At 44.7% G+C, this 26,747-nt stretch overlaps 1 protein-coding gene across 2 annotated transcripts in view; it reads right to left on the bottom strand.

The window, feature by feature from the left end:
* The window catches only part of ACBD3 (acyl-CoA binding domain containing 3), a 41,610-nt gene that overhangs the window by 5,141 nt on the left and 9,722 nt on the right, over positions 1-26,747 (bottom strand). Inside the window, exons 2-7 of one of the 2 annotated variants that reach the window (XM_059145296.1) lie at positions 13,866-14,007; positions 13,067-13,207; positions 9,439-9,597; positions 7,557-7,731; positions 2,860-3,046; positions 448-744 (exon numbers count right to left, since the gene is read on the bottom strand). In XM_059145296.1, coding sequence (XP_059001279.1) covers positions 448-744; positions 2,860-3,046; positions 7,557-7,731; positions 9,439-9,597; positions 13,067-13,207; positions 13,866-14,007 — 1,101 coding nt within the window. The remainder of the gene's footprint in view (positions 1-447; positions 745-2,859; positions 3,047-7,556; positions 7,732-9,438; positions 9,598-13,066; positions 13,208-13,865; positions 14,008-26,747) is intronic. The other variant, XM_059145297.1, reaches the window with a different exon arrangement.

The raw sequence follows: 26,747 nt of genomic DNA, 5'->3' as shown, positions 1-26,747 counted from the left end.
GCATTTCTTTTAGGTACGATGTTCTGGTAAGAGTTTCTGTATTTATATAAAAAAAAATCTTAAGACTAACGACCTAAAAAGCTAATAACAGAATTGTAAATTTGAATAAATTCCAGAGTTGGCAGAATTTCTTGCTTGCTCTTTTAAAATTTTTTGAAATGCTCTTGCACATTTGGCTTTCCAACACAAAATGCTGGAAGTAAAACCGTACTGAGGAAGCAGTACTGTAACACACTGCCAGACAGACCTGCCGGCGTTAAAACAATGTCATGTTTGGACCCCAGTCCCTCCTGGCAGGCTGGCCTGTCTCCCAGCCTTTTCAGCTGAGTTCCCACTTATGAAGAGATGAATCCCTGTCTAGAAAGTGTTAATCAGGAAGCATAAGGGTGGCTAACACGGGAACCATGCCATTTTTGCCAACACAACCCAGGACTTGTCAATACGGACCACGGGCTCTACCTTCCTCCTCCTCGTCGTCATCACTGGACTCGCTGACATGCACGCTGACAGCAGTGTTTGGAGAGTCTGTCCATTCAAAGTACACCCCAAATCCAATGTCATAATTGTCTGTAGCAAATTCCCAAAAGAGGTATGATCCTTCTTCGTGGGTGGGGACTCGGACAGTGACCACTTCTCCTCGGCCCACTGTAATCACGGAGTCTGCATCCTGCCGAATCTTCTCTTTAAAGTCTTTGATTTGGGGGCGTGTCCACATGGACGGAGCTGCTATTACTGGAAGAGAGTCTAAAGGCAACAGGAATTACACACGCTGAAGAGGACGAGCCCTCGCCTGCAGCAGGTGGCCAACTCACACAGGAACCCCCCCCTCCGCCACAGTGAGGCGCCACCTGCCATCGAGTCTACCTGAAGAATACACGGGCTCCCCAGCAAAGCGTCCCCCTGAACTTTCTACCAATGTCAGCACAACACCTCAAGGAACACACGCAATCCACAATCATAGAAGTGATTTTTTTCAACACTCTGATTAGGTATGAGCACGGATTTAAGACTGACTTTGGAAACCTCCTAGCTGGTACCAAGGAAACCTAATAATGAAGGGTATCTCTGGACTTAGGAATAAATTCACTTTTGGATCCACAAAAAGAAAGCTGGGCTTTTACTTCAGTCTCTCTGTCAAGAAAAAAATAAAAGCCTCGACCTCTGTGGATCCCAAAGCTCCAGGGGCTATTCTAAAGGAGCTCACAGAAACAGAAAAATCTGGACAGGACGGTCCTGCTGCGGGCTGAACAGAAAAGGGGAAAGTTCTGTTGCCTCGTCTCTGCATGAGCAGTCCCTCAGCAGGTTTGTCAGACGCGCTCACAGAACCTTCGACGAAAGATTCATCTGAAAATACTGGGAGACCTGGGCCACCTAGCTGGTTCAGCCTGCAACTCTTGACCTTGGGGTCATGGTTTGAGCCCCATGCTGGGTGTGGAGATTATTAAAATAAAACAACAACAAAAAAACCCTGATAAATTCTTATAAGGATAAAAGGGAAGAGAGGTTAAACAATGGGATCTTCAAGGTCTTATCCAAAGCAGTTTTCTGTTACTTACTCTAAAAAGACAAGACAGATGTCTGAAACCAACTTTCTGCACACCACCACTCACCCAGAACCATACCGCCACCCAGACCACCAGCCCTGCTATGCTCTTTTCCTTCCTAAGTTAGTGCCTAGCCTTGCTTTGGCTCTCTCTACTCAGACGTCTCTCCCCCAGGAAGCCTCTGCTGACCCCTGTGACTCGGTCACAGTCCTTACATCACAAGCTCTCAACCTACAGCGTGCCTCTCTCCGAAGCACAGCTCGTACGCGGCTATGGTTTACACTTCGTGTGTCCTTCTGCCTCGTGCTGTTCCCTTGGCACTCAGAAAATCTTCAGTCAGTTGCTGAAGGAATGAATGAGCTGCACATAAAAAGCTAGACCTTTGAAAACACTAACTCGTACGCGGCTATGGTTTACACTTCGTGTGTCCTTCTGCCTCGTGCCGTTCCCTTGGCACTCAGAAAATCTTCAGTCAGTTGCTGAAGGAATAAATGAGCTGCACATAAAAAGCTAGACCTTTGAAAACACTAACTTATCTTCTGGTACTTTTGTCTCAAAAAATACTGCAATATTTGGTAGGCAAGATGCCCCCAACCCTGTGATCCCCATCTGGGTGTTCAGGGACTCGGGAGGTCACCACCCACAACATCCCAGGGTCGGTAAGTGTGGCCAACAGAATATGGTGCCAGCATGATGTACTACTTTCAAAGTTAGAGCATGAAAGACACCACCACTTGTCTTGGTCCCTCGCATCGTGTTTTCTGGAGGAAGCCAGCCACTGCGTCAAGGACACTAAGCCCAAAGGAGAAGCTTCACAGGTCAAGGAACTGTGGCCTCCTGCCAATAGCCAGCACCAACCTGCCAGTCATGGAGGAAAGTACCATAGAAGCAGAGCCTCTGGTGCCCATGGAGCCTTCACCTGACTTCAGCTCCGGCCCGCATCACGAATGAACCTTCCTGGGACCAGAAGCACCACCGCTCGGCTAAGCTGCTCCTCAGTTCCCAAAACCCCAGGAATCTCACCCACTGTGTGAGATACTAAAACGCTGTTACCAGAAGCTGCCAAATCTGGGCATAATTTGTCACATAGGAACAGATAACCAACCCACAACCCAAGGTATCCTAAAGTCCTCTGACGTGCTCTTCCCTGCTTTGCTAAGGGTCACCAGAAGCACCAGATTCAGACTCAAAATGGTACAAAAGCATTCAACTCTCCCAGAATGTGCTCCAAAGCCAGCAAGCCGGATTCCTGACTCACTTCCCATGAACCTCAGTTATGACATCTGGACAGACCCACGTATCTGCCAAGTCATACCTTTTGGTCCATTCTCCACAGCTGCTTCTGCAGCTTCTGGTTCAATTTCTTTTTCTGGGTTGTCAGTGTGAGTTCTGGCCTGTCCGTTGACTGGCATCCTATCGCCTGGAGCCGATGCATTCACTTTTGAGGACGCGGGCAAAGAAGCCCCGGCGACTGCTACTTCCTGCTGTTTCTGTAAGGCCGCCTACAAGTGGAGAAATGGTGAAGACACACTGACCAAGACAGCTAAGAATGGCACATTCACCCGGGAAGGCACTCTGACCCCATGTTCTTGTCCTACCAGAACACTGTGCTGCAAGAAATTACTAATGGGGGCGTCTGGGGGTGCTCAGTCAGTTAAGCGGCTGCTCAGATTGTAATCCCAAGGGTCCTGGGGTTGAGTCCCGCATTGGGCTCCCTGCATAGCGGGGACCCAGCTTTTCCCTCTGCCTGCTGCTCCGCCTGCTGCTCCCCCTGCTGCTTGTGCTCTCTCTCACTGTCAAATAAATAAATAAAATCTTTTTAAAAAATTACTAATAGACTTTATCAGTTTTATCCTGTCTATGATGAGTATTAGTAGGACAGTATCAAGCCAACAGCTAAAAATCATGAAAAATTTTCAGGGACAAAAACGTGTGTGTTGACCTAAGAAATATTAGAAAAACCAGGAAAAATTAGATATAAATCATCAAACCCAAATACAATTAAAGGCAAAAACTGAACACAGTAACATCTGTTCTTAGAACCGACAGAACAGGGACGCCTGGGTGGCTCAGTTGGTTAAGCAGCTGCCTTCGGCTCAGGTCATGATCCCAGGGTCCTGGGATGGAGTCCCACATCGGGCTCCTTGCTCGGCAGGGAGCCTGCTTCTCCCTCTGCCTCTGCCTGCCTCTCTGTCTGCCTGTGCTCGCACACTCTCTCTCCCTCTGTCTCTGACAAATAAATAAAATCTTTAAAAAAAAAAAAAAGAACCGACAGAACAGGGGCGCCTGGGTGGTTCAATGGGTTAAAGCCTCTGCCTTTGGCTCGGGTCATGATCCCGGTGTCCTGGGATGGAGCTCCGAGTAGGGCTTTCTGCGCAGCAGGGAGCCTGCTTCCTCCTCTCTCTCTGCCTGCTTCTCTGCCTACTTGTGATCTCTGTCAAATAAATAAATAAAATAAAAAATTAAAAACAAAAAACAAAAAACAACAGAATAGGGACACCTGGGTGGCTCAGTGGGTTAAGCCTCTGCCTTCGGCTCAGGTCATGATCCCACGGTCCTGGAATCGAGTTCCTCATTGAGCTCTCTGCTCAGCAGGGAGCCTGCTTTTCCCTCTGCCTCTGCCTACCTCTCTGCCTACTCATGATCTCTCTCCCTGTCAAATAAATAAAATCTTTAAAAAAAAACCCTAACAATAAAACTTGATAAAATTCAGATACATAAAATCTGAAACTGGAAAATTAAACTTGGTAGAAATAAATGGTCACAAAGAAAAACTCACAAAGGCAAAAGCTGTAACTAGTAAAATCTGATATGGGGCCCCAAAGTAATCAACAAATCAAATATGGGCAATTACTCTGATATGAACAAAAATAATCAATTAACGAAATCTTCACCATAAACTAAAAAAAGCATCACAATTGAACTGAAAACTATTAATGGTGTTATAAAAAATATCAACTTACAAATTAAACAGACTTACAAAATGGAGGTCAAAATACATTCTTCCAATTTTAGTATATGTGCTGCCGAAGCGAGTACTCAAAATACATTCTTGATGAAAATTCATCACTGTTTACATAATTATAATTAAAATATGTGCATTCATAAAAATGTCCCAAGTCAAAATGGAAGAGTGAAAACATGTTAAACACAAAGGACAACTATTTGGGGACATTTCTTTCCTCTAACAAGATGGATATTAGTATTATTAGACATACCTAAGTGTTGTTACTTAAGCAACTTTTGGGGAAACTTTGAATTACACATAAAGAAAGTGCACAAATAATATACAAATATACAGACTGATCATTCTTCATAAAACAAACATACCCACATAAGCAACCAGGTCAAGACATTATATGTGTCCCAGAATCCTCCTTTTGACACGGTCCCCACCTGTGCTGCAAGGGTAACAACTGTCTTAATTAAAACACTACGGACTTGGGGTGCCTGGGTAGCTCAGTGGGTTAAAGCCTCTGCCTTCAGCTCAGGTCATGATCCCAGGGTCCTGGAATCGAGCCCCGCATCGGACTCTCTGCTCAGCAGGGAGCCTGCTTCCTCCCTCTCTCTGCCTACTTGTGATCTGTCAAATAAAAGAAAAAAAAAAAACACTACAGACTTGCTTTGCCTGTTTTTTCACGTTATATAAATGAAACCATATAATAAGTATTCTTTTTTGTGTCTGGCTTCTTCTACTCGACATTATTTTTGCAAGGGTCATCCATAAAGTTATACAAGTAACTGTATTTTGTTTGTTTGTCCTGTTACGATATTCCACTGTGAAGATATAAAATCTATCCGTTTTACTGTTGATGACCATTTGGGCATTTAAGTAACTCTAAGTTAAAACATGGAAGTCTGGGGTGCCTGGGTGGCTCAGGTCATGATCTCTAGATCTTGGGATCGATCCCCTCATCCAGCTCCCTGCGCAGCAGAGAACTGGCTTCTCTCTCTCCCTCTGCCTGCTGCTCCCCTTGCTTGCGCGGTCTCTCTCTCTAACGAATGGATAAAATCTTCAAAAAAAATAAGTAAATAAAACATGAAAGTCATAAGTGAACTTATATTTACAAAAGTAAAAAAATTAAAAAATGAAACAAAGAAATAACAGGAAAAAAGCCTTTATACTCTCATGGCTCAGGGATAATGATGTATTTCTGCGTATCTGTACACACATGTAACATATCATCTACAACCCAATTACTTCCATGAACAGCAATGCTTTCTTCTGCAGCTAACACAGGCTGGTAACACATGTAAGATTTTAAAATACCTCTTTCCAAGGCCTAGATTCTCCGTCATTCCCCAAGAGTTTTCTAGAAAGAGTACAGCTTCTAGAAAAAGTGCATAGAGCCAAAACATGATGGCACACTCAGAACACTCCCCTGCATGACAGGGCTGCAAGAAAAGCAATTCTGGGGATGGTCAGCAGGCCCAGAGCGGCCACACTCGAAACCCTCCAGCACAGTGAACAACTCCCCTGGGGATCCCACTGCCCAAGAATATACATCTATTACAGACAGCAGATCATGATGATTTATTTACATCATCTCTCATCTGTACCTTGGGAAGGTTTTGAAAGCACAGAAAGGTACGGGCACAAACACCCATATTACCACACCTCCAAGTGAACAAGTGTTAGCATTTTGTCATTTTGCTCAGTATTTACTAAAAAATTACTTTATAGGACTGAAGTTTTCTTTGTTCCTTCCCTGGTGCCTTTCCTTCTCCATGCCCAGAGACCACCAAACGACGTGTAAAACCGAGTTCCATCACTGTAATCTAAATTACGAATTCCAGACCCTTCACTTCCACAGACTCCCGGTTTGCCCTACTTGACCAATTTCGTTCTCACTAAATGACCTAAAAATAGGGCAGGGCGTGTGAGCTCTCCTAGCAGAAAATCATCTCAAATCCCATCTCACAGTGCTACAAGCAGGAAGAGGGGGTGGTACGCTCAAGAAATAGGCTTTCGAGGACAGAGAAAAAAATCCCTCAGAAAAGCCACTTATTGTCTTGAATAAACTCTGGCCTGACATCTTTTTCATCTTAGGAACAACACAAAATCTGCCGTGCTTTTTAACTTCTCACTCATGCTAAAGACTCAAGGGAAAAGGTATTTCAAGTAAGGATATTAATTTTCAAAGAATTTAAAGAGGTTGGCAGAGCAACCAAGACCACTTCATCTGACAAGAAATGCCGAGCACTACAATGACACACGCTTTCTTCCCTTGGCCTGTTTGACAGATCGTAACTACTTTCTAAGTGAAAAGTTAGGAAGTAAAACTTCACCAGATTCACTCCCCAGAAGGCATTAGTGCCTCTGCCCAGTGTGAAAAATGAACACAGATCAGTGATCTGCCGTACGCACACAACACTTCCACAGACCAATGCTTCTTCTCATTTCAGTCCTCTGAGAGTTCAGGGAGGTGAGCGGGACCAGTACCGGATTTTCTACCCCATTCCTCCTCAGTGAGAGAAAAGGCAGAACAATCAGAGCAGTAGGTAACTTGTCGGATCTCAAGCATGACAATGGCAAGGCCAGGACCGAGTCCAAGTGTCACCCTGCTCTTCATCCCACGCTCCTCAGCCCGAGCCACCTACTCCTTCGTGGAAGCCAAGTACGTGGGGGTGGGGAGCTGGGGGGGCCCGCACTGTGGTGCAGGGGAGCGCGGTCTCACTCCGGCACCCGAAGCAAACATCAAGAGGATCAGTCTGCAAAACCAGGCAATAGCCTCTGGGGACAGGTCCTACCACGGACAGTTGCCTCGGCCCATGAGAGCCTGGAGGAACACAAGTTTCCCAATTCCTCACGGTGCCAGGACCAGCAACAGAGTCTCCGCCAGACTCACTGGAATGACACCTGGTGCACATGACCCCGGATGCCCTGGGACAAAGGAGCAGAGGTCCCGCCGTGTCTGGCTTCCACGTCCTCTATCGGAGGAGCAACTTCATCCCCTGAAGCTGGTGGGAGCAGCGCGTACTCGAGCCTCCCCGGCCCCCAGCCCCGCACACCTGCTGCTGGGCCAGCTGCACCTGGTAGAGCTGCTGCATGTACTGCTGGTAATGCTGCTCCTGCAGCTGCCGGATGAGGAGCTGCTGCTGCTCGAAGTTGCCGGGGTACTGCTGCGCTGCGTACTGCTGGAACTGCGCAGCCGTCTGTGAGTTCAAGGCTGCCATGATCTGCTGCCTGCAACAGCAAGGAACACGCACGCGTCGGCCGCTGGCCAAGGCTTGCGGCAAGGAAACATCTTCGTGCCTCATTTGTCACCGTCCCTCTACGAAAGGACGGAGCGGAAAGGATCTCCCGCCATCATGTGCCCCGGGCCCAGACACTCGGCCTCTTGCTCCTCACTAACGAGAGGGAGGCTGATACCTGTGCCGGAGCACCTACAGGCACTCAGCCACTGGGCGCCCAAGAGCGAGGCAGAGGGACGTCTTCGGACGGGAGGTGGTGCCAGTGATCGCCACCTGGCCCGTGATCACAAGGCTGGGAGCAGCAAGAGCCAGGACATGGTCAGGCAGGCCGGGGCAGCCTAGCCTCCCAGCAGGAGGCTGTGAGAGGGTGACTGCCATCCACAGTGGGGCTGAGGGGACATTCAGCTGCTGGCCACAGCTTTGCTCCCTAAACACCCAGACATTAGGAGGAGGCAAGATAGTAACCCAGTAACCAGAACCTGTCACGAGCGGCCCTGGTAAGTGTCAGTATAGTGAGGGAAACTCGCCATGTCTCTAGCATTTCATTTAAAGCCTGCCTTTGGGGTGCTGGGGTGGCAGGGCTCAGGGGAAAGGCGTCTGCCTTCAGCTCACGTCACGATCCCAGGGTCCTGGGACTGAGTCCTGCATCGGGCTCCCTGCTCCACAGGGAGTCTGCTTCTCCCTCGGCCGCTCTCCCTTTTTGTTCTCTTTCTGCCCACCCCACCCCCTACCCCGTCAAATAAATAAAGCAAGCCTGCCTTCCAGAACAATAGGAAAAATAGCACCTGGGCATGCCTGGTACAGAGACAGTAATTTCTCTTTTTCTAAATCTCATTTTCTCTCCTCTAGGCACCACAGGCTTCCTACCTCAGTTACGTGACCAACTTAACACAGACCGGAAAGCCATCTATCACCAAACAGATTCGTAAGCAGAGGGATGAGCAAAATCTCACAAACTCCTGCATAGACCCTAACACTGGGCCCACTGGGGGCACCGCCCACTCCCAAAGGTGCAGCATTCCTCCTCCTCGATGTGCAGCCCCTGGCTGGTGTGCAACTAGTGCAAAAGCCTTTCTAAGCTGCTGCTAAGAGTTAATGAGGCATCAATGGATGGTCATGCTCTCTGGTTTCCTCTAAATGCCACCCCCAGTCCCCACACCTCAGACCCTTCCTCCCTGTCCCCACGGCTCCCTCCTGAAGAGCCAGTCCCTGTGTCACAGCTGCTCTCACAGCCCTGAATGAGAAATAGTTTCAGGTCCCAAATCCTGTACGAGGAATAGATGCCTAACACAGGCTGCGCTGAGCAGACCCTGTCCTGGGACTCTGGGACTGGGGCTATCCCCGATCCCAGCCAGTGCCTTGTGTCCACCAAGGCAGACAACAGGAGGAGGAGGAGACAGACACACAAGCTGGGAAGCAAGACAAGATCACATGGACCCAGGGACAGAGCAAGCCACCTCAGCTCCCCGCTCTAGCCCCTAGGTCCTGGCAGCTAACCCGGAGCCCTTTCATTTTGGGGACCCACTGAAGCTTGAGCTGAGGCCCTCTCGGAAATGGGACAGATCACTGGTACAAATGGCGGGCGCCGGCAGGTGTGCCCTCCCCGTGCACATGTCCCAGAGCTCCCCCAAGGAACGGCACCCAGAGGCTGTGGAGGTCCGGCTCTTGTGCTTAAACACAAGCTGTCCGACCCGCTTACTTCTGCTGCTCCAGCCGGAGCCTCTCGTCTTCTACTCGCCTCCTCTCCTCTTCCTCCTGCCTCAGCCTCTCCTCCTCCTCTCTCCTGCGCTTCTCCTCCTCCTTCTGCAGACGCTCCCTCTCCTCCTCTTCACGCCGCCGCCGCTCTTCCTCCTCTTTCCTATAAGCCAGAACAGACACGGTGAGCCCTGTACCAAGAACCCTGCCTAACATAACTGAAGACGATTTCCCAGTGAAAACGGACACAACTCGGAGAGAACAATGTGGTTGTATTAATGATATTTCAAATATATACACTTCATTGGTAGAAATTTTTTTTTTTAAGATTTTATTTATTAATTTGACAGAGAGAAATCACAAGTAGACAGAGAGGCAGCCAGAGAGAGAGAGAGGGAAGCAGGCTCCCTGCTGAGCAGAGAGCCCGATGCGGGACTCGATCCCAGGACCCTGAGATCATGACCTGAGCCGAAGGCAGCGGCTTAACCCACTGAGCCACCCAGGCGCCCCTCATTGGTAGAAATTTATCCTGTGACGTCAATCTCACAATCAGTGAGAACACAGCAGAAATTATGGCTGCACAGAAGAGAAAGGTGTCCACTAGTAAGAGACCACTGAGATCACAATGTGCCCACCCCCCGGCAGGTTTCCCTCACCTATGCTCACAGCATCGTAGGCTTTCCCTTCCCACTGTCTGCTGTGCTTGTAATTCCATCTGTGTGAGAAATTCAGCACTGCACCTGCCCTTCTGTTCAAGTCTGTGCCCTGCAAGGGCAAAGGCTGCCTATCTCCCAGCGCTCTATCCACTGCGCTGAGCACGGTGCTAGATAGGACAAGCACTCAATGCACGCATCTAAAATGAGTAATGCACCAGGATGGCCTGTAGCCACAAAAAAACCATGACTGTGTGGCCTGACACGCAGACACTTGATATCGTTGTTTAATGAAAAGAACAGGGACTAGGAAAAGGTTTGCAAAGAAATACCTTAACTGGGGGCGCCTGGATGGCATAGTCAGTTCAGCATCCAATTCTTGCTTTGGCTTACGTTGTGGTCTCAGGGTCCTGGGATAGAGCCCCCAGCCAGGCTCCATGCTCCACACAGAAGTCTGCTAAACTTTCTCTCTCTCTCTGTCCCTCCCTGACATGCGCATGTGCACTCGCGCTATTATTTATTTAAATAAATAAATCTTTTTCTAAAAAAAGATACACCTTAAATGTGTCCTAGAAAGCAAGGTAGGAGGGAATGTTTTTGGTCTGTGCTTCACATACTGTCATAAATGAAAAATATTTGTATCACATGTATCTGTATATTACTTCTGACCATTAAAAACTATCAAAGCTTTGAATTTAAGGGAAAAAGAAGAGTTGGAAATGCAGGTGCAGCCCCTACCCAGCTCCAGCCCACCCTCGGCCCCTCTCCTGGGGAGCACAGGCCCGGAGGCAAGAGGAAGGCAGGGGGCGCTGGCCAGCTGAGCACAGTGTGAAGGGCAGGACAGCGGAGGATGGGATACAGGTGCTCTGGAGGGATCTGAGGGGACACCCTTTCTTGGTCCTACCACGAAAACTGCTCGACTTACCCCACTTCTCTCCCCAAATTCCTCTAAGTAATGAACAGCACATCCGAGCCACAGCCAGGGCTCAAAACATAGCAATAACATGACCTATTTTTAACCTGTCATGGCTGGTAGAGGACAAGGTGTGTTCCACAGCCAGAGCTGGGACTGTAGGAGGAAGTCTGGTCTTAAATGCTTTCAAAGGGTGCTAGCTGGATTTGACCTCATGACAGAGGTATATTTTTTATTTTTATTTTTATTTTTTTTTATTTTTTTAAAGATTTTTATTTATTTATCAGAGAGAGAGAGGGGGAGAGAGCAAGCACAGACAGAATGGCAGGCAGAGGTAGAGGGAGAAGCAGGCTCCCTGCTGAGCAAGGAGCCCGATGTGGGACTCGATCCCAGGACGCAGGGATCATGACCTGAGCTGAAGGCAGCTGCTTAACCAACTGAGCCACCCAGGCGTCCCAGAGGTATATTTTTAAAAAAGATTTTATTTCTTTTGAGAGAGAGAGAGAGAGAGAGCAAGCGAGTGCACGCACACAGGAGCAGGGGCAAGGACAGAGGGGGAAGGAGACTCCCCACTGAGCAAGAAGCTCAATGCAGGAGGCATCGATCTGATCCGGGGATGCCAGGATTGTGACCTGAGCCAAAGGCAGAGGCTTATGATTAAGCCACCCAAGTGTCCCTGTAAATACATTTTAAAAGGAAAAATGCAGTTTTACAGGTTAAGATGACTACTAAATATTCCATTTACCACTATGAATCAAAACTTTTTTTTTTTGAGCAGCAAAGCAAGGTTTATTGAGCGACAGTAAAGTAACAATGCAAAACTCCCAAAGAGGGAGGGGACCCAAGAGGGTTGCCCGAATCAAAAATTTTCCTTTGGATAAGTATCTTTTCTTTTCTTTTTTAATTTTATTTCTTTTTTAGAGAGTGAGAGAGACAATGAAAGAGAAAGAGCATGAGTGGAGAAAAGGTCAGCGGGAGAAGCAGACTCCCTGCCGAGCAGGGAGCCTGATGCGGGACTCAATCCTGGGACTCCAGGATCATGACCTGAGCCAAAGGCAGTTGCTTAACCAACTGAGCCACTCAGGCACCCCCAGAATCTTCTGAAAATGTATTAAGCTACTTCCTATCATCTTAAACAGGAATAAATTACACCCAGTGTTGTATGTTGCTGACTTAGAGCCCTGGTTGGGGAGTCTGCTGGAGAGTCTCTCTACCTCTCCCTCTGCCCCCACCCCGACCAGCACTCTCTGAAATATATAAATCTTGGAGAAAAAAAAAAAACCACACACACACACACACAAAATAAGGTGTTAACTGTAATGCTGTTGAACTCAGTTATGACAAAAAAAAAAAAAATCCCATCAACATAAACAGCAGCATCCTCACCTGCCCCCTGGAAACAATAAGCCACCTAGGAGCCAGAGACAATATGCATGTCTCCACAAGATCTACCACACAGTGCAGGATATAGTCAAGATTTGTGGCATAATGTTTGAGAAGCTCGAGGGAAACAAGAGCAAACGGAGTGTCAGACCAGGGGGTAAGGGTGGGGAGAGGGGCTGAGTTTACAGTGGAGTTTGCTCAAAATCTTGGTATAATCAGGACAAGAGGAATGCTGCTGTGATGGACAGGTGGTTCCTTTCAAAGGGACAGCCAGAAAGAAGCAGCAGCTCCTGCCCCCTCAAACTCCTAGTATGGATACCTGCTCACACCAGCAGGTCTGAACAACTGGAGTAAGAATTGGGGAATCTGGGGGCACCTGGGTGGCACAGTCGGTTAAGTGTAAGATTCTTGATTCCGGCTGAGGTCAGGATCTCAGGGTCGTGAGATCAAGTCCTGCATCAGGCTCTGCGCTCAGTCTGCTTGAAATTCTCTCTTCCCTTCTCTCTCTGCTTTCCCCCTGCTTGCATGCTCTCTAGCTCTAAAAAATAAGTAGTCTTTAAAAGTAAATAAATAGATAAAAGGGTGGGGATCCAAGGGCAGTGGGACACGTGATTCCGTAAGGCAAAAAAGCACCAGGACTGGGGCTGCACAGGAATAAAGTATGTTGTGTCCTCGAACTTCACCTTTTCTTTTCTTGCTCTTCCTTTTCTATTTTGTGGGATGCGACGTACGTTGAAAAGAGATGGCAACAGCGATGTAGGAGCTTGACAAATTCTAGCATGGCCTCCTCCCTAGACATGCTCCCCAGGGCTGCCCATTCTCTCCTGCAGGGAAGAACAAGGAAAGCCATTACCTCCTCTTCCTAAGAGAGTAAGACTATGATTTAATTTCAACCTAAATGTGAACAATTCTCAATGACAACTAAGATGCAGAATGATTCTACCATCAACAAAGGGCTCCAAACTCGAGTTTCAACAAAGATGCATGACTGATACACTAAATTAGACACGTCACACACAAGCCACACTCACTGCTGGAAACTATGCTTCAGCTGCGCTGCTGCTCATTCCCATATGAGCAAAAGGATATCTGAGTCTGACCTTCCTCCTATCACATTTTAGTCTTAACTGAATACAGCTCTCAGGGCATTGTTTTCTATCACAACTCTGTTCATCCCAGTAAGAAAATCAGTGACTGTATTTTAAGTGGCTGCTTTTAATGTCACTTGGGAAGAATCAAATGAAGTTGCCCTTGTCTTATGTTCATAATCAGACGAGTAAACTTCTTCCACATTATTTACCCATAAACATCTCCAAGCCAAAAACAGATACACATCTGAAGATTCCAGACACTGCAAGCAAAAATGGCTGTTTCAGTCTTCCTCTACGCTAAGGAACCAGCTGTCTGCATCTTAACCAATTTACTTCGTGCTCTTCTCACCACTATGCTCACTAAGGTCATTATACAACAAAACACGGTTACCTCCTGTCATTCCCCAACACATCAAAGAATCCAACCTCAGGACAAGTGTCTGGATTATATGGACCCATAAGAACCTGCTTATGCAGTGCCACAAGCTTCAGTTTTTCCTCATAAGTTGGATGAAAGGCTTTGCCATCTTTTTCTGTAAGATAAAGAAACATGAAAACAATTAGAATTGGCAAAAAATGTATTTTTCAGTGTTCTATTCTGAAAGTCCCTTATAAGGAAACGTCACACACTGCCTGTGATGGATACAAATCTTATGGTGACATTTATATTTCAAATATTAAATTGTAATAGTTGGAGCCCAAGACAGAAACCCTTTATGCAGGGATCTTTTTTTCGCCCATGAAGCCAAGCACTGACATTCATGTTCAAACTTCTACTGAGAAACCCATCTGTCAAGCTAACAGTCAGATACACAAACTGTTCTGCTGACATCTTCTACACTTATCAGAGACTGTGTAACAATCGTTTTCTAAAAGTTTAAGAAATAATTTTGTATCAGACACTTTTAAGATGATCACGCCTAAGAGGTAATGCATACCTTGAAAGGCCACAAACTGCAGCGTGATGCGGTGAGGGGACTCTAAAACGAGGTCAAAAACAAAAAACAAAAGCTCTGACCTCCTCTCAGACCCTTCCTATCTGTGACACCCCTCAAACTCTCAGTCACTGCTCCTCCCAAGGTAATGGGACAGCGGCAATGACAGCTATCAGAGCTTTCTCCCTCCTCCACAGCATGCTTGGCTCTGGCAGGTTTCTAACTGGCAATGGAGAGTGAAGCCAGCTTTGACCTGTGAAGACTGGGCTGCCATCAACACTCAACGCTGCATATAAATGGGAGCTGGTAACATGGGAAATCCTGAGAGAACAGTGCTGCTTCTCTGATAAATGGTAGCATTAATTATTGACTGGTTCTAATAAGAGACTGCCACTTAAAAAAAAAGGTAGTACCTATTGCCTACATATTTTATCCATGCATAAAGTAGTCACCAAAATAAAATCACTGATGAGACAAGAATGTGGGTAAAAGGTTATGAACAGGAAACTCGGAGGAGAAAAAAAAAACAGAAGTTGCCAAGGAGCATCCCAAGATTCTAGACCTCACAAGTCAAGGAAATGCGAAAGGTTTTCCATTACATACCAAAGCCTCTGCCGTCACAAAGCTCAAACAAAGTCAGGTAACATAGAGAGCTGTTAAGAATGGGACAAAGAGGTACCCACTCTCCCATACTAATTTGAAAGTATACACTGTTAGTTATCTTGGAAGGCAATTTAACAATTTATCTCAACACTAAAAATATGCACGCCCCATGACCCAGTCACTCCAATTCTTGTGATCCACCCGTGATCTGTCTTGAATACACAGAGGCAGGGGGATACAGTGGTTTTCTTGCTATCATAAACAATTTACAAAGTTCCTCAATAAAGAAACTGCTAATATGCTATAATATATCATATTATATATGTATTTATTTACATATATATTTATTTTATATTATATATTTATATTTATATAATATATATTTATAAAATATATAATATATATTTTATATATTATATAATATAAACTGCTATAATGTGATATATTCAGACTGTGGTATAAATGAAGCAATTATAGGAAATACTAAGTGACAAAGCAAGTTGCAAAAAACAATACAGGATCACAGCACACAATCTATGCCATCCATTCAAGCACTCCCCGACCATATGCTTTAACATCTCTAAAATCAGATTGGGCTTGACAGTCCGGTATTCTACAGTTAAAAGAGCAGTTTTCCTTTCTTAATAATAGCATGTACAAAAAAAAAAAAGCATGTACAATAATAGTGATTCTTAGAATTGATAAAACCCTAACACATAAACACACCTACACGTGTATTCCCCAGGGACCCTTACATGAAGGTAGATGCAAATAGCAAAATCTGGGAGTCACAACAAGAGACTAAAGGAGTCTCTTTGAGAACTGAAGCCTTACTTGAGACATCCAAACCTTTCCAGGGCAAAGGTGTAGAAGAACAAACCTAACTGTGAAGAGTGAATGCCTGCCTCTAGGGAAAGGACTGGCAAAATGACTGGACGGGGACTGAAGAGGAGTTTCCTTCCCATTTATGTACGCTTGAATTGTTTTTCTGGCAGAACAAAGTCATGCAATACTTAGCAAAAATAAATATTAAGAAAAGACAAACCTGTGGCACTGACCTTACCTGATAAAAATTGAAACAATTCAGCAGCCTGTGGACCTGCCATCTGTCTTTGCTACTGAGCAAACAGTATCACTAGACAATTAGTATCAAGGGCAGTAACTTCCTCTAAAGCTTTTTGAACAGGATTATCATAGCTCTGTATTTACTAAGAAAAGGCAACTCCCACTTCAAAATCCAACACTTAGAATGCTATTTCACTTAATGGAGAGTATAAAAAGTATTTTTACATTCATACTTTCAACTTAATACATACTGAGCCCGAGTGTAAATTCACTGCCATCATGTAACTTACAAATTATTGAGGTTTAATTAAAAATTTATAATATGCAATACTGTAAACAGCTGTAGCTAGGTGCACATTTTTTTTTAAAGGTTTGTTTATTTATTTATTTGACAGACAGAGAGACAGCAAGAGAGGGAACACAAGCTGGGGGAGTGGGAGAAGCAGGCTTCCTGCTAAGCAGGGACCCTGATGCAGGGCTCAATCCCAGGACCCTGGTATCACGACCCCAGAAGGCAGATGCTCAATGACTGAGCCACTCAGGTGGCCCTAAGTGCATATTTCAGGTAGATATTTACTGTAAACAAAGTACAACCATCACACTGAGATAAAGAAAATATTTTATCTTTTAAAAGATTTTATTTGAGAGAGAGAGAGAAAGCACAAGCAGGGAGACGGCCTAGAGAGCAGGAGACCCCCCAACTGAGAGGAGAGCCCCACACAGGGCAGCAGATGCCCTGCTGAGCAGAGACACCCCCCCCCCCCATGAGGGTCTCGATCAGAGGACCCTGAGATCATGACCTGAGCAGAAAGCAGATCCCTAACTGAAAGGATTATTTCAGAGCTTACTTCTGACCTTGGAAAAAAATAGATCAAAAGATAATGAAGTAGGGGCACCCGGCTGGGTCAGTGGGCTAAAGCCTCTGCCTTTGGTTCCGGTCGTGATCCCAGGTTCTGGGATCAAGCCCCACATAGGGCTGTTTGCTCAGCAGGGGGCCTGTTTCCTCCTCTCTCTCTCTGCCTGCCTCTGCCTACTTGTGATCTCTGTCAAATGAATAAATAAAATCTTAAAAAAAAAAAAAAAGATAATGAAGTAGCAGTATAAAAGTAGTAGTATTAAGATAATGTTTCAACTCCTTAGGCTAGGCTGGAAGTTGAATTAAATTCCATCACAGTCTATAATCAAGATAAAGCAAGGGGCGCCTGGAGGGCTCAGTGGGTTAAGCCTCTGCCTTCAGTTCAGGTCATGGTCCCAGGGTCTAGGGATCAAGCCCTGCATTGGGCTCTCTGCTCAGCAGGGAGCGTGCTTCCTTCTCTCTCTCTGCCTGCCTCTCTGCCACCTACTTGTGATCTCTGTCTGTCAAATAAATAAATAAAAATATTTAAAAAAATAAAAATCTAACTATTCAACAACACAACACTTAAATTACAATAATCCAGGAAACAGAATACACAGCTGTTAAAAAGACATTTATAAGGGCTACAAAGCATTTCAGAGAACAGATCTATGATGTATTAACTAAAGTAAGTAAAATGAAAAATTATATATGTTTACATAAAATTTATGTATGTTTAGAATTATATAGAAATGCCTAAAATGTGGCCAAAGACCCACAGAGAACGTAGAAAGATAAAATTTCAAGGATTTGGGTGAGCAATTTATACATACTATAGATCTTCCTTTTAAAAAATTACAGTTGGGGTGCCTGGGTGGCTCAGTGGTTAAGCCTCTGCCTTCGGCTCAGGTCATGATCCCGGGGTCCTGGAATCGAGTCCCGCATCGGGCTCTCTGCTCAGCAGGGAAGCCTGCTCCCTCCTCTCTCTCTGCCTGCCTCTCTGCCTACTTGTGATCTCTCTCTGTCAAATAAATAAATAAATAAAAATAAAAATAAAAACAAAAAATTACAGTTAATGGGCACCTGGGTGGCACAGTTGGTTCAGTGTCTGACTCTTGATTTCGGCTCAGGTCATGATCTCAAGGGTCTTGGGATCAAGCCCCATGTCAGCTTGTGCTGGGGGTGGAACCTGCTTTAGAATCCCTCTCTCCTTCTCCCAACCCCCAACCAGGAGCCCCATTCTCTCTCCCCCTCCCTGTCTGCCCCTATACTCCCTTTCTCTAAACTCATTCATTAATTTAAAATTACAGTTAAGATTTTTTCTCATAAAATTAGCTACTTAGAACCCTATTGCTAAAATGTGTAAAACAGAGGTGCCTGGGTGGCTCAGTGGGTTAAAGCCTCTGCCTTTGGCTCAGGTCGTGATGCCAGGGTCCTGGAATCGAGCCCCGCATCGGGCTCTCTGCTCAGCAGGGAGCCTGCTTCCCCATCTCTCTCTCTGCCTACTTGTGATCTCTGTCTGTCAAATAAATCAATAAAATATTTTTTAAAAAAAATAAAATGTGTAAAACAACAGTGGCTACTTTGGGCTACCATTTACCAAAAAGCCTTTCCTTAATTTTGAAGATGTGCATAACCATCCTTAACCATCTTCCTTCACTTTGTACAAATTAACCACCAAAACTTTTCTTGTACTAATTATGTCACAGGTAATTATCAGAAACAGCCCAGGGGCACCTGGCTGATTCAGTCGGTGGGGCATGTGACACACTTGATCTCAGGGTGTCAGTTGGGGTTAAAAACTTTAAAAAAAAAAAGAAAGAAAGAAAGAAAGAAAAGAAACATAGACCAGAACAATGTTCTTCTCACTTTCACCAACTTGTGATGATTTGAAGAACAGTTCTATTAGCTGAAATTTAAATAAGGAGGCTGGGGTTTGTTGTGTTTTTTTTTAAGATTTTATTTATTTATTTGACAGAGAGAGAGAGACAGAGAGACGAACAGGGGAATGGCAGGCAGAGGGAGGGAGAAGCCAGCTCCTGCTGAACAAGGAGGACCCTGGGATCATGACCTGGGTTGAAGGCAGCCGTTTAACCGACTGAGCCACCCAGGTGCCCAAGAAGGCTTTTTATTTATTTTTGTTTTTTATTTTTAAGATTTTGTTTATTTATTTGACAAACAGAGATCACATGTAGGCAGAGAAGCAGGGGGAAGCAGGCTCCCTGGTGAGCAGAGAGCCCAATGCAGGGCTCGATCCCAGGACCCTGGACCATGACCTGAGCTGAAAGCAGAGGCTTTAACCCACTGAGCCATCCAGGCGCCCTCAAGAAGGCTTTTTTTAAAAGATTTTATTTAGGTGCCTCGTTAGCACAGTAGATAGAGCATCAGTCTCATAAAAAAGATTTTATTTATTCATTTGCCAGAAAGAGACACAGTGAGAGCTGGAACACAAGCAGAGGGAGTGGGGGAGGGAGAAGAAAGCTCCCAGCTGAGCAAGGAGCCCAATGTGGGGGCTTCATCCCAGGACTCCCTGGGATCATGACCCAAGCAGAAGGCAGATGCTTCACTGACTAAGACCCCCAGGTGTCCCGGTTTTTGTTTTTTTAAAACAACCAAAAAGGAAGTATTCTAACGACATCATTTTATCTGGAGCCTTGTAAAAAGAAATTATGCGCTGGTGACTCAAGAATGAAGGTGCAGTGAGCCTGAAAAATAGGAGGGGCTGAGCACTTGGCACAAGCTTCCTGCTTTGTTCAGTCAGTATTTTAGGGATTTTTTTTCCCCTTGGATGGGGGGAGGGGGGACCACACCACGACACCCAGATTCTGTGAAAGTAGTAGCCTTGACCTAAGTAAATGCAAATAAAGATAAAATCAGGCAGAAACTTAACTCACTGAAGACCAAACACTTTCCTGCTAAGTCAAGTAATATCATGTAAATATAATGTAATACAGGAATTTTCACACCTACATACAAATTCGTATTTGCTGCAGGGAGAGGATTTGAAACCAACAGATAAGAAAAAGAAAAAGAGGGGCGCCTGGGTGGCTCAGTGGGTTAAGCCGCTGCCTTCGGCTCAGCGTCCTGGGATCGAGTCCCTCGTCGGGCTCTCTGCTCAGCGGGGAGCCTGCTTCCTCCTCTCTCTCTGCCTGCCTCTCTGTCTGCTTGTGATTTCTGTCTGTCAAATAAATAAAATCTTTAAAAAAAAAAAAAAGAAAAGAAAAAGAAATCAACAGGTTTTTAGCCTATGACTACACCACAGTTATATTAATGGAGTGGGGGGAGGGCCCAGAGGGGTTTGGTGAGTAAACAAGGAATCTGTACTCAAATGGGTGAGTTTCAGGATTTCTGAGAGTCATTTTAACATCTGCCCTTTTTATGCCTGATGGAATTAAGAATATACTGCCAATTCATTAGGGATTTTTCAAAAGAGGAATGAGTATGTTTTGGGGTGTCTGGTTGGCTCAGACAGCAGAGCATGATCAACTCCTGATCTCAGGGTTGAGATGGAGCCTGACACTGGGTACAGAGATTACTTAAAAATAAAATCTTTAGGGGTGCCTGGGTGGCTCAGCAGGTAGGGCATCTGCATTCAGCTCAGATCATGATCCCATGGTGCTCTCTCTCTCACTTCTTCACTCGCTCTCAAATAAATAAATGAATAAATTTTTAAGAGATTTTATTTACTTATTTGACACAAAGAGAGAGAGAGACAGCGAGAGAGGGAACACAAGCAGGGGGAGTGGAAGACTGAGAAACAGGCCTCCTGCTGAGTTGTGGGGGCAGGGGTCAGTTGATTCCAGGACCCCGGGATCTTGATGTGAGCTGAGGGCAGAGATGATGAGCAACTCAGGCGCCCAATAAATAAAATCTTTAAAGGGGGGGGGGGGTGATACATTTTAAGTGTTAGTTCTGGTCAAGCAGTCAAATCTGTTTACCACCATGAACCCCAATATCAAGCATCACACTTGGTTCACTGGTACCACTAAAACCATGCCCAACAAACCTCACTAAAGAAAAAGTTAACTTTATAGGTCCATTTCTGCCAGAATTAGCAAAACAGTACATCCATTCTTAGGAATTGTACTGGCATTTCCACAGAATCATTTACATACTTGTTAGTTTAAAAACTGTTCCATTATCTTTAAACTCTATTACTGGATCTTTAAGTTAATCATCATTCAGGTTAGGGACAAAATTGATCTAAAACAAAAACAAAAAAAACCACAACAATACAAAGAAAAGGAAACACACCAAAATGTTAACAATAATAGTTACTTCTAAAAGACTGGATTACAGATTTTTTTATTCCTTTTTTATTTTCCCAAAATTTTCTTCAATACGGATATATACCTTCATATTAAACACATACACACATTTTTTCTTTTAACAACCATTTTTTAAAAAGTCAAGACAAGGGACACCTGGGTGGCTCAGGTCATGATCCCAGGGTTCTGGGATGGAGCCCTCCATCGGGCTCCCTGCTCAGCACAGAGCCTTGCTTCTCCCTTTCCCACTCCCCCTGCTTGTGTTCCCTCTCTGGCTATCTCTGTCAAAAAATTACATTAAGAAGAAAAAAGAAAGGCAAGACAAGTTGGGCGCCTGTAGGCCTGTAGGACTCAGTCATTGGAGCATTTGCCTTAGGCATAGGTCATGATCCCAAGGGTCCTGGTATCAAGTCCCAGTTCTGGCTCCCTGCTCAGAGGGGAGTCTGCTTTTCCCTCTCCCCCCACCTCATGCAGGCGGCACGCTCTCTCTCCTCCAACCCCTTTGAAAATAAATAGAATCTCGGGCGCCTGGGTGGCTCAGTGGGTTAAGCCACTGCCTTCGGCTCAGGTCATGATCTCAGGGTCCTGGGATCGAGTCCCGCATCAGGCTCTCCGCTCAGCAGGGAGCCTGCTTCCTCCTCTCTCTCTCTCTGCCTGCCTCTCTGCCTACTTGTAATCTCTGTCTGTCAAATAAATAAATAAAAAATCTTTAAAAAAAAAAAAAAAAAAAAAAGAAAATAAATAGAATCTTAAAAAAAAAAAAAAAAGTCAAGACAATGTATTTTTCAGTCTTTGAGACAAGGTTAACAGATCAATTATTCTCCAGAGGAAAATACAAAACACAGGAGGGTGTGCAGATAATCCCTGCCACCCTAAGTACAGGGCAGCCCATACTGGGCTGATGTTCTCAACTTAAAAGAAAATGCAGAAAATGAAGACCTTTCACCAGTAGGTATAAGCTAAAAAATTACATCTATTTTACTCTTCAGATAGCTCTGGTTCACATCCCAGGATTCGTTATCTTTAGTTTTCTGAGTTAGATGAGAATCATTTTCTTCTGAACCATTTTTGGATCTATGAGTATTAAATATGCTTAACAGTAAAGTTATAAATACCATTAACTACATTTAGAAAAGGCCATGCTGAAACTCAAAAAACTTTAACCAGGGCCATATTCCTACAGGAAAGTTCTATTTCAGTCCTGCCAGAAAGGGATAGACAGGCATCATCCCAGGTTCCTGCACTTGCAGTTTAACGATTACAAAGTTATACTCAGGGGCACCTGGGTGGCTCAGTGGGTTAAAGCCTCTGCCTTCAGCTCAGGTCATGATCCCAAGGTCCTGGGATCAAGCCATGCATTGGGCTCTCTGCTAGGCAGGGAGCCTGCTTCCTCCTCTCTCTCTGCCTGGCTCTCTGCCTACTTAATCTTTCTGTCAAATAAATAAAATCTTTAAAAAAAAAAAAAAAAAAGCACACAGTTATATTCAATTTGGAATTCTGCTTTCCACAGCAACCAAAAAGACAAACCTAAATTATGACTCGAAAGTAACTGCACAGCTATTTTTCAGGTACCCACGTGTACAAACACAGCAACGAGAAGCAGACAGTGACCAGTTCTACCACCTAAGGGACGCAAAGCCAGTCGTTCTCATTTGAATGGACTGAAGGAGATTGCCTGCTGGCATCGGTCCAGCAACAATTTTTTTTTTTTAAAGATTTTATTTATTTATTTGACAGAGAGAGATCACAAGTAGACAGAGAGGCAGGCAGAGAGAGAGAGAGGGAAGCAGGCTCCCTGCTGAGCAGAGAGCCCGATGCGGGACTCGATCCCAGGACTCTGAGATCATGACCTGAGCCGAAGGCAGCGGCTTAACCCACTGAGCCACCCAGGTGCCCCTGCAACAATTTTTTAAAAAGTTCTTTTTCTTTAAAACCAATAAAAGCCATATTAAAGGAGACAGATTAATAGGGGTCAGCAAACTGGACCAACTCTACCTATAGCTGTTTCTGAAAGATCTGTGAGCAAGAATGGTTTTTATTCTATTTATTTGTTTATTTATTTATTTATTTTAAAGGGAAGAGGAGCAGAGGGAGAGGAAGAGCAAGAATTTTAAGCAGGCTCCACCAGGCCCAGCATCGAGCCTGATGTGGGGGTCTAACTCATGAGAAATCAAGAGTCTGATGCTTAACCGACTACGCCACTCAGTCACCCCTAAAGACTGTATTTTTTTTTTTAAGATTTTATTTATTTATTTGACAGACAGAGATCACAAGCAGGCAGAGAGGCAGGCAGAGAGAGAGGGGAGGAAGCAGGCTCCCTGCTGAGCAGAGAGCCCAATGTGGGGCTCCATCCCGGGACCCTGGGATCATGATCCGAGCTGAAGGCAGAGGCTTTAACCCACTGAGGCACCCAGGCGCCCCTAAAGATTGTTTTTCTTTTTTAATATTTTATTTATTTATTTGACAGGCGGAGATCATAAGCAGGCAGAGAGGCAGGCAGAGAGAGAGGAGGAAGCAGGCTCCCTGTTGAGCAGAGAGCCCGATGCGGGGATCGATCCCAGGACTCTGGGATCAGGACCTGAGCCTAAGGCAGTGGCTTAACCCACTGAGCCACCCAGGCGCCCCTAAAGATTGTATTTTTAAGTAACCTCTACACCCAGCGTTTGAACTCACACCCCCAAGATCAAGAGCTGCATGTTCCGCTGACTGAGCCAGCCAGGCACCCCTGACCTTTATGTTTTCTGAAGGGTGTAAATCAACAACAAAAAGCAAAACTGAACACACAAAAAAGAATGGACATGAACACAGACCATATGTGACCATTAAAGCCTAAAATACTATCTGGTCTTTTTAAGAAAAAAGTTTGCTGACTCTGAACTAGAAGAAGTAAGCTCAAAAGCCAAATGGTTTCTAGGTATTTTTATTCTTTTTAAATCAAATGTAATTAATTGCTTCTTGGCCTTTTGGCTAAGATCAAGTGTAAATCAAATGTAATTAAAAGGACAGAAAACATAAACTTCTAGCTAAACATGGTGGATTAAATACACACAGCGCTGATCCTCAAAGAGGCCTCAAAGAAAAGGGATATGGAAAGCCATTTAGAGAACCCCACGAGGGTTCAGGAAGTGAAGGCTGCAGGTTCTTGAAAAGCTGGAATTTAGGGACGCTTGGATGGCTCAGTGGGTTAATGCCTCTGCCTTCAGCTCAGGTCATGATCCCAGGGTCCTGGGATTGAGCCCCGCATCGGGCTCTCTGCTTAGCGGGGAGCCTGCTTTCTCCTCTCCTTCTGCTTGCCTCTCTATCTGCTTGTGATCTCTGTCAAATAAATAAAATCTTAAAAACAAAACAAAACAAAAAAGCTGGAATTTAGATGGAGACAAGAATGCTGGCTGAAACTCTTAAGAAGCAGGTACTCCTCCGTCCCACTGCTTGGCAATCCCAAGCATGCAGATGGCCACCGCACCCCAACTTCAGCAGAGGGCTGATGTTTACTGGAGAACCTGAATCACAGATGCTCCAGATGGGAGGACACCAGGCTGGGAGTAAGTGCAGGACTACAAACAGAGAAATAGAAGTTTCTCTAGTAAATGGGAAACAACTCCCAACCACACTCCCTTCTCCTGCCTGGTTCCTAAATGCTGACAACTAAGCCCATGTGCCAGGAAGCAAGCCAGAGTATTTGCAGGAATAAAAAACCTCCAGTTACGGATTTGAACCACACTGGTGTTTGAGGGCTCCCCTATGCAACCTCTGCCTCTTCACCCTACCGTAAAGGTCTCTGCTCAAGGTTAAAATCAGCTGCTCAGTGTTTTACCCTTCTATACAAATAAATACCCCCGTGTTACCTGACATTTGAGAAAGCTTCCAACATGGAAAAAAAGTCTAAACTTTTAAAGAGTTTGTTAAATTTATTTGAGAGAGAGAGAGAGAGTGTGTGTGTGTGTGTGTGTCTGCAGGGGATGCAGAGGGAGACAGAATCTCAAGCAGAGAATCTCCATGCTGAGTGTGGAGCCTGACGCAGGGCTGGATTCCATGAGCCTGAGATTATAACTAGAGCCAAAACTAAGAGTCAGGCGCCCAACCAACTGAGCCACCCAGGCCCCCCAAAAGAAAATTTTAAAATAAAACATAAAACTAAATTTGCATTTAATATCCTCAGAGACAGAAACTGATGTGGCCATTAAGCAAAACAAGGCACCAGGAAGAAAGACAATTTAGAGAAATTTAGAGGAAAAAAAAAAACTCTTGAAAATGTAAAAACAAATTTAAAAATGTAAAAACAAATTTTTAAAAACCTTTCATAGGCTGGAAAATAGTTGAGACGATCTCTTAAAAGGCAGCAAAAAGACAAAAATGGAAATCGTAACAGAATTAAAGTTCAATTCAGAAGATCCAATAGCCGATATTAACAGTATCAGAGTGTGAAGACAGGAAAAAAGAGGGGAAATGATCATGAAATAATTCAAGAAAATTTCCCGGAAATGAAGGATGCAGGTTTAGAGACTAGAAGGACTACTGAACTTTGAACATAATCGTTCAAAAAAATTAAATAAACAGAAAGACAGTAACAGAAATTCTTGAACACTGGAGATTAAAAAAAAAAAAATTCTAAAAACTTCTAGGAAGAAAAATAGGTGACATACACAGGACCAGGAATAAGAAAGACTACATACATCTTTTTTTTTTTTTTAAGACTTGATTTGACACAGAGATAGAGAAAGAGAACATAATCAAGGGGAGCGGAAAAGGGAGAAGCAGGCTTCCCGCTGAGCAGGGAGCCCAGTGCAGAGCTCAATCCCAGGACCCTGAGATCATGACCCAAGCCAAAGGCAGTTGCACCCCAAGACTACAGACATCTTAAGAGTATGAATACTGAAAGCTAGAAAACAATGGACTAATACCGTGAAATTCTGGGGGGACCCCTTTTGAACTTTTGACCTCCAGAACTGTGAGACAGCATGTGCAGTCTGAACTCACTAAATTTGTGGCAGTTTGTTACAGCAGTAATAGGAAACTAATGCAATACACAAAACACATTTTTTCCAAGCAACTAAAAATAGAAATGGCTTCTAAATTATGTTCTTATTAAATTCAATAGTACTTAACTTTACAGTTCTAATAAGGCAGCATAATTTGACAATAGTATTATAATCACAGTTCCCAAGCCCAAAGCTCTGAAAGATCGACGTTAAGTCCCTTCCACCTGACATTAATTATACAAAGGGTTTTTAGTCTCACACCTCAACTGCTAGAGTAAGTTTACACAGAAACTGTATTCTTCTCTTCTCTCTGGAGAGTAAGGTAGAGGATGTAAGGAAGTATTTTATTGTACCTTCTATGGTCTGTGATGAAATGAAGCCATACAATCTGCGAGTCGGACAGGCCATTCACCGTCAGTGACTGAACTGCACAACCAAAGCCCAAATCCCCTCTGCATCTCCACGTGGCCTACAATAACCTGTTACTGCACACACAGTGTAAAAAAGACAACTATGACGACATCGGTAACCTCAAGTAGGAGAAAGAGAAAAGCACAGAGTTTCTATATGCTGTGGAAGTTAACAGTT

Source organism: Mustela lutreola, chromosome 14 (assembly GCF_030435805.1).
Source record: "Mustela lutreola isolate mMusLut2 chromosome 14, mMusLut2.pri, whole genome shotgun sequence".
Taxonomy (NCBI): domain Eukaryota; kingdom Metazoa; phylum Chordata; class Mammalia; order Carnivora; family Mustelidae; genus Mustela; species Mustela lutreola.
Note: the sequence above shows the minus strand (reverse complement) of the source record. Positions and strands in the feature narration are given on the sequence as shown.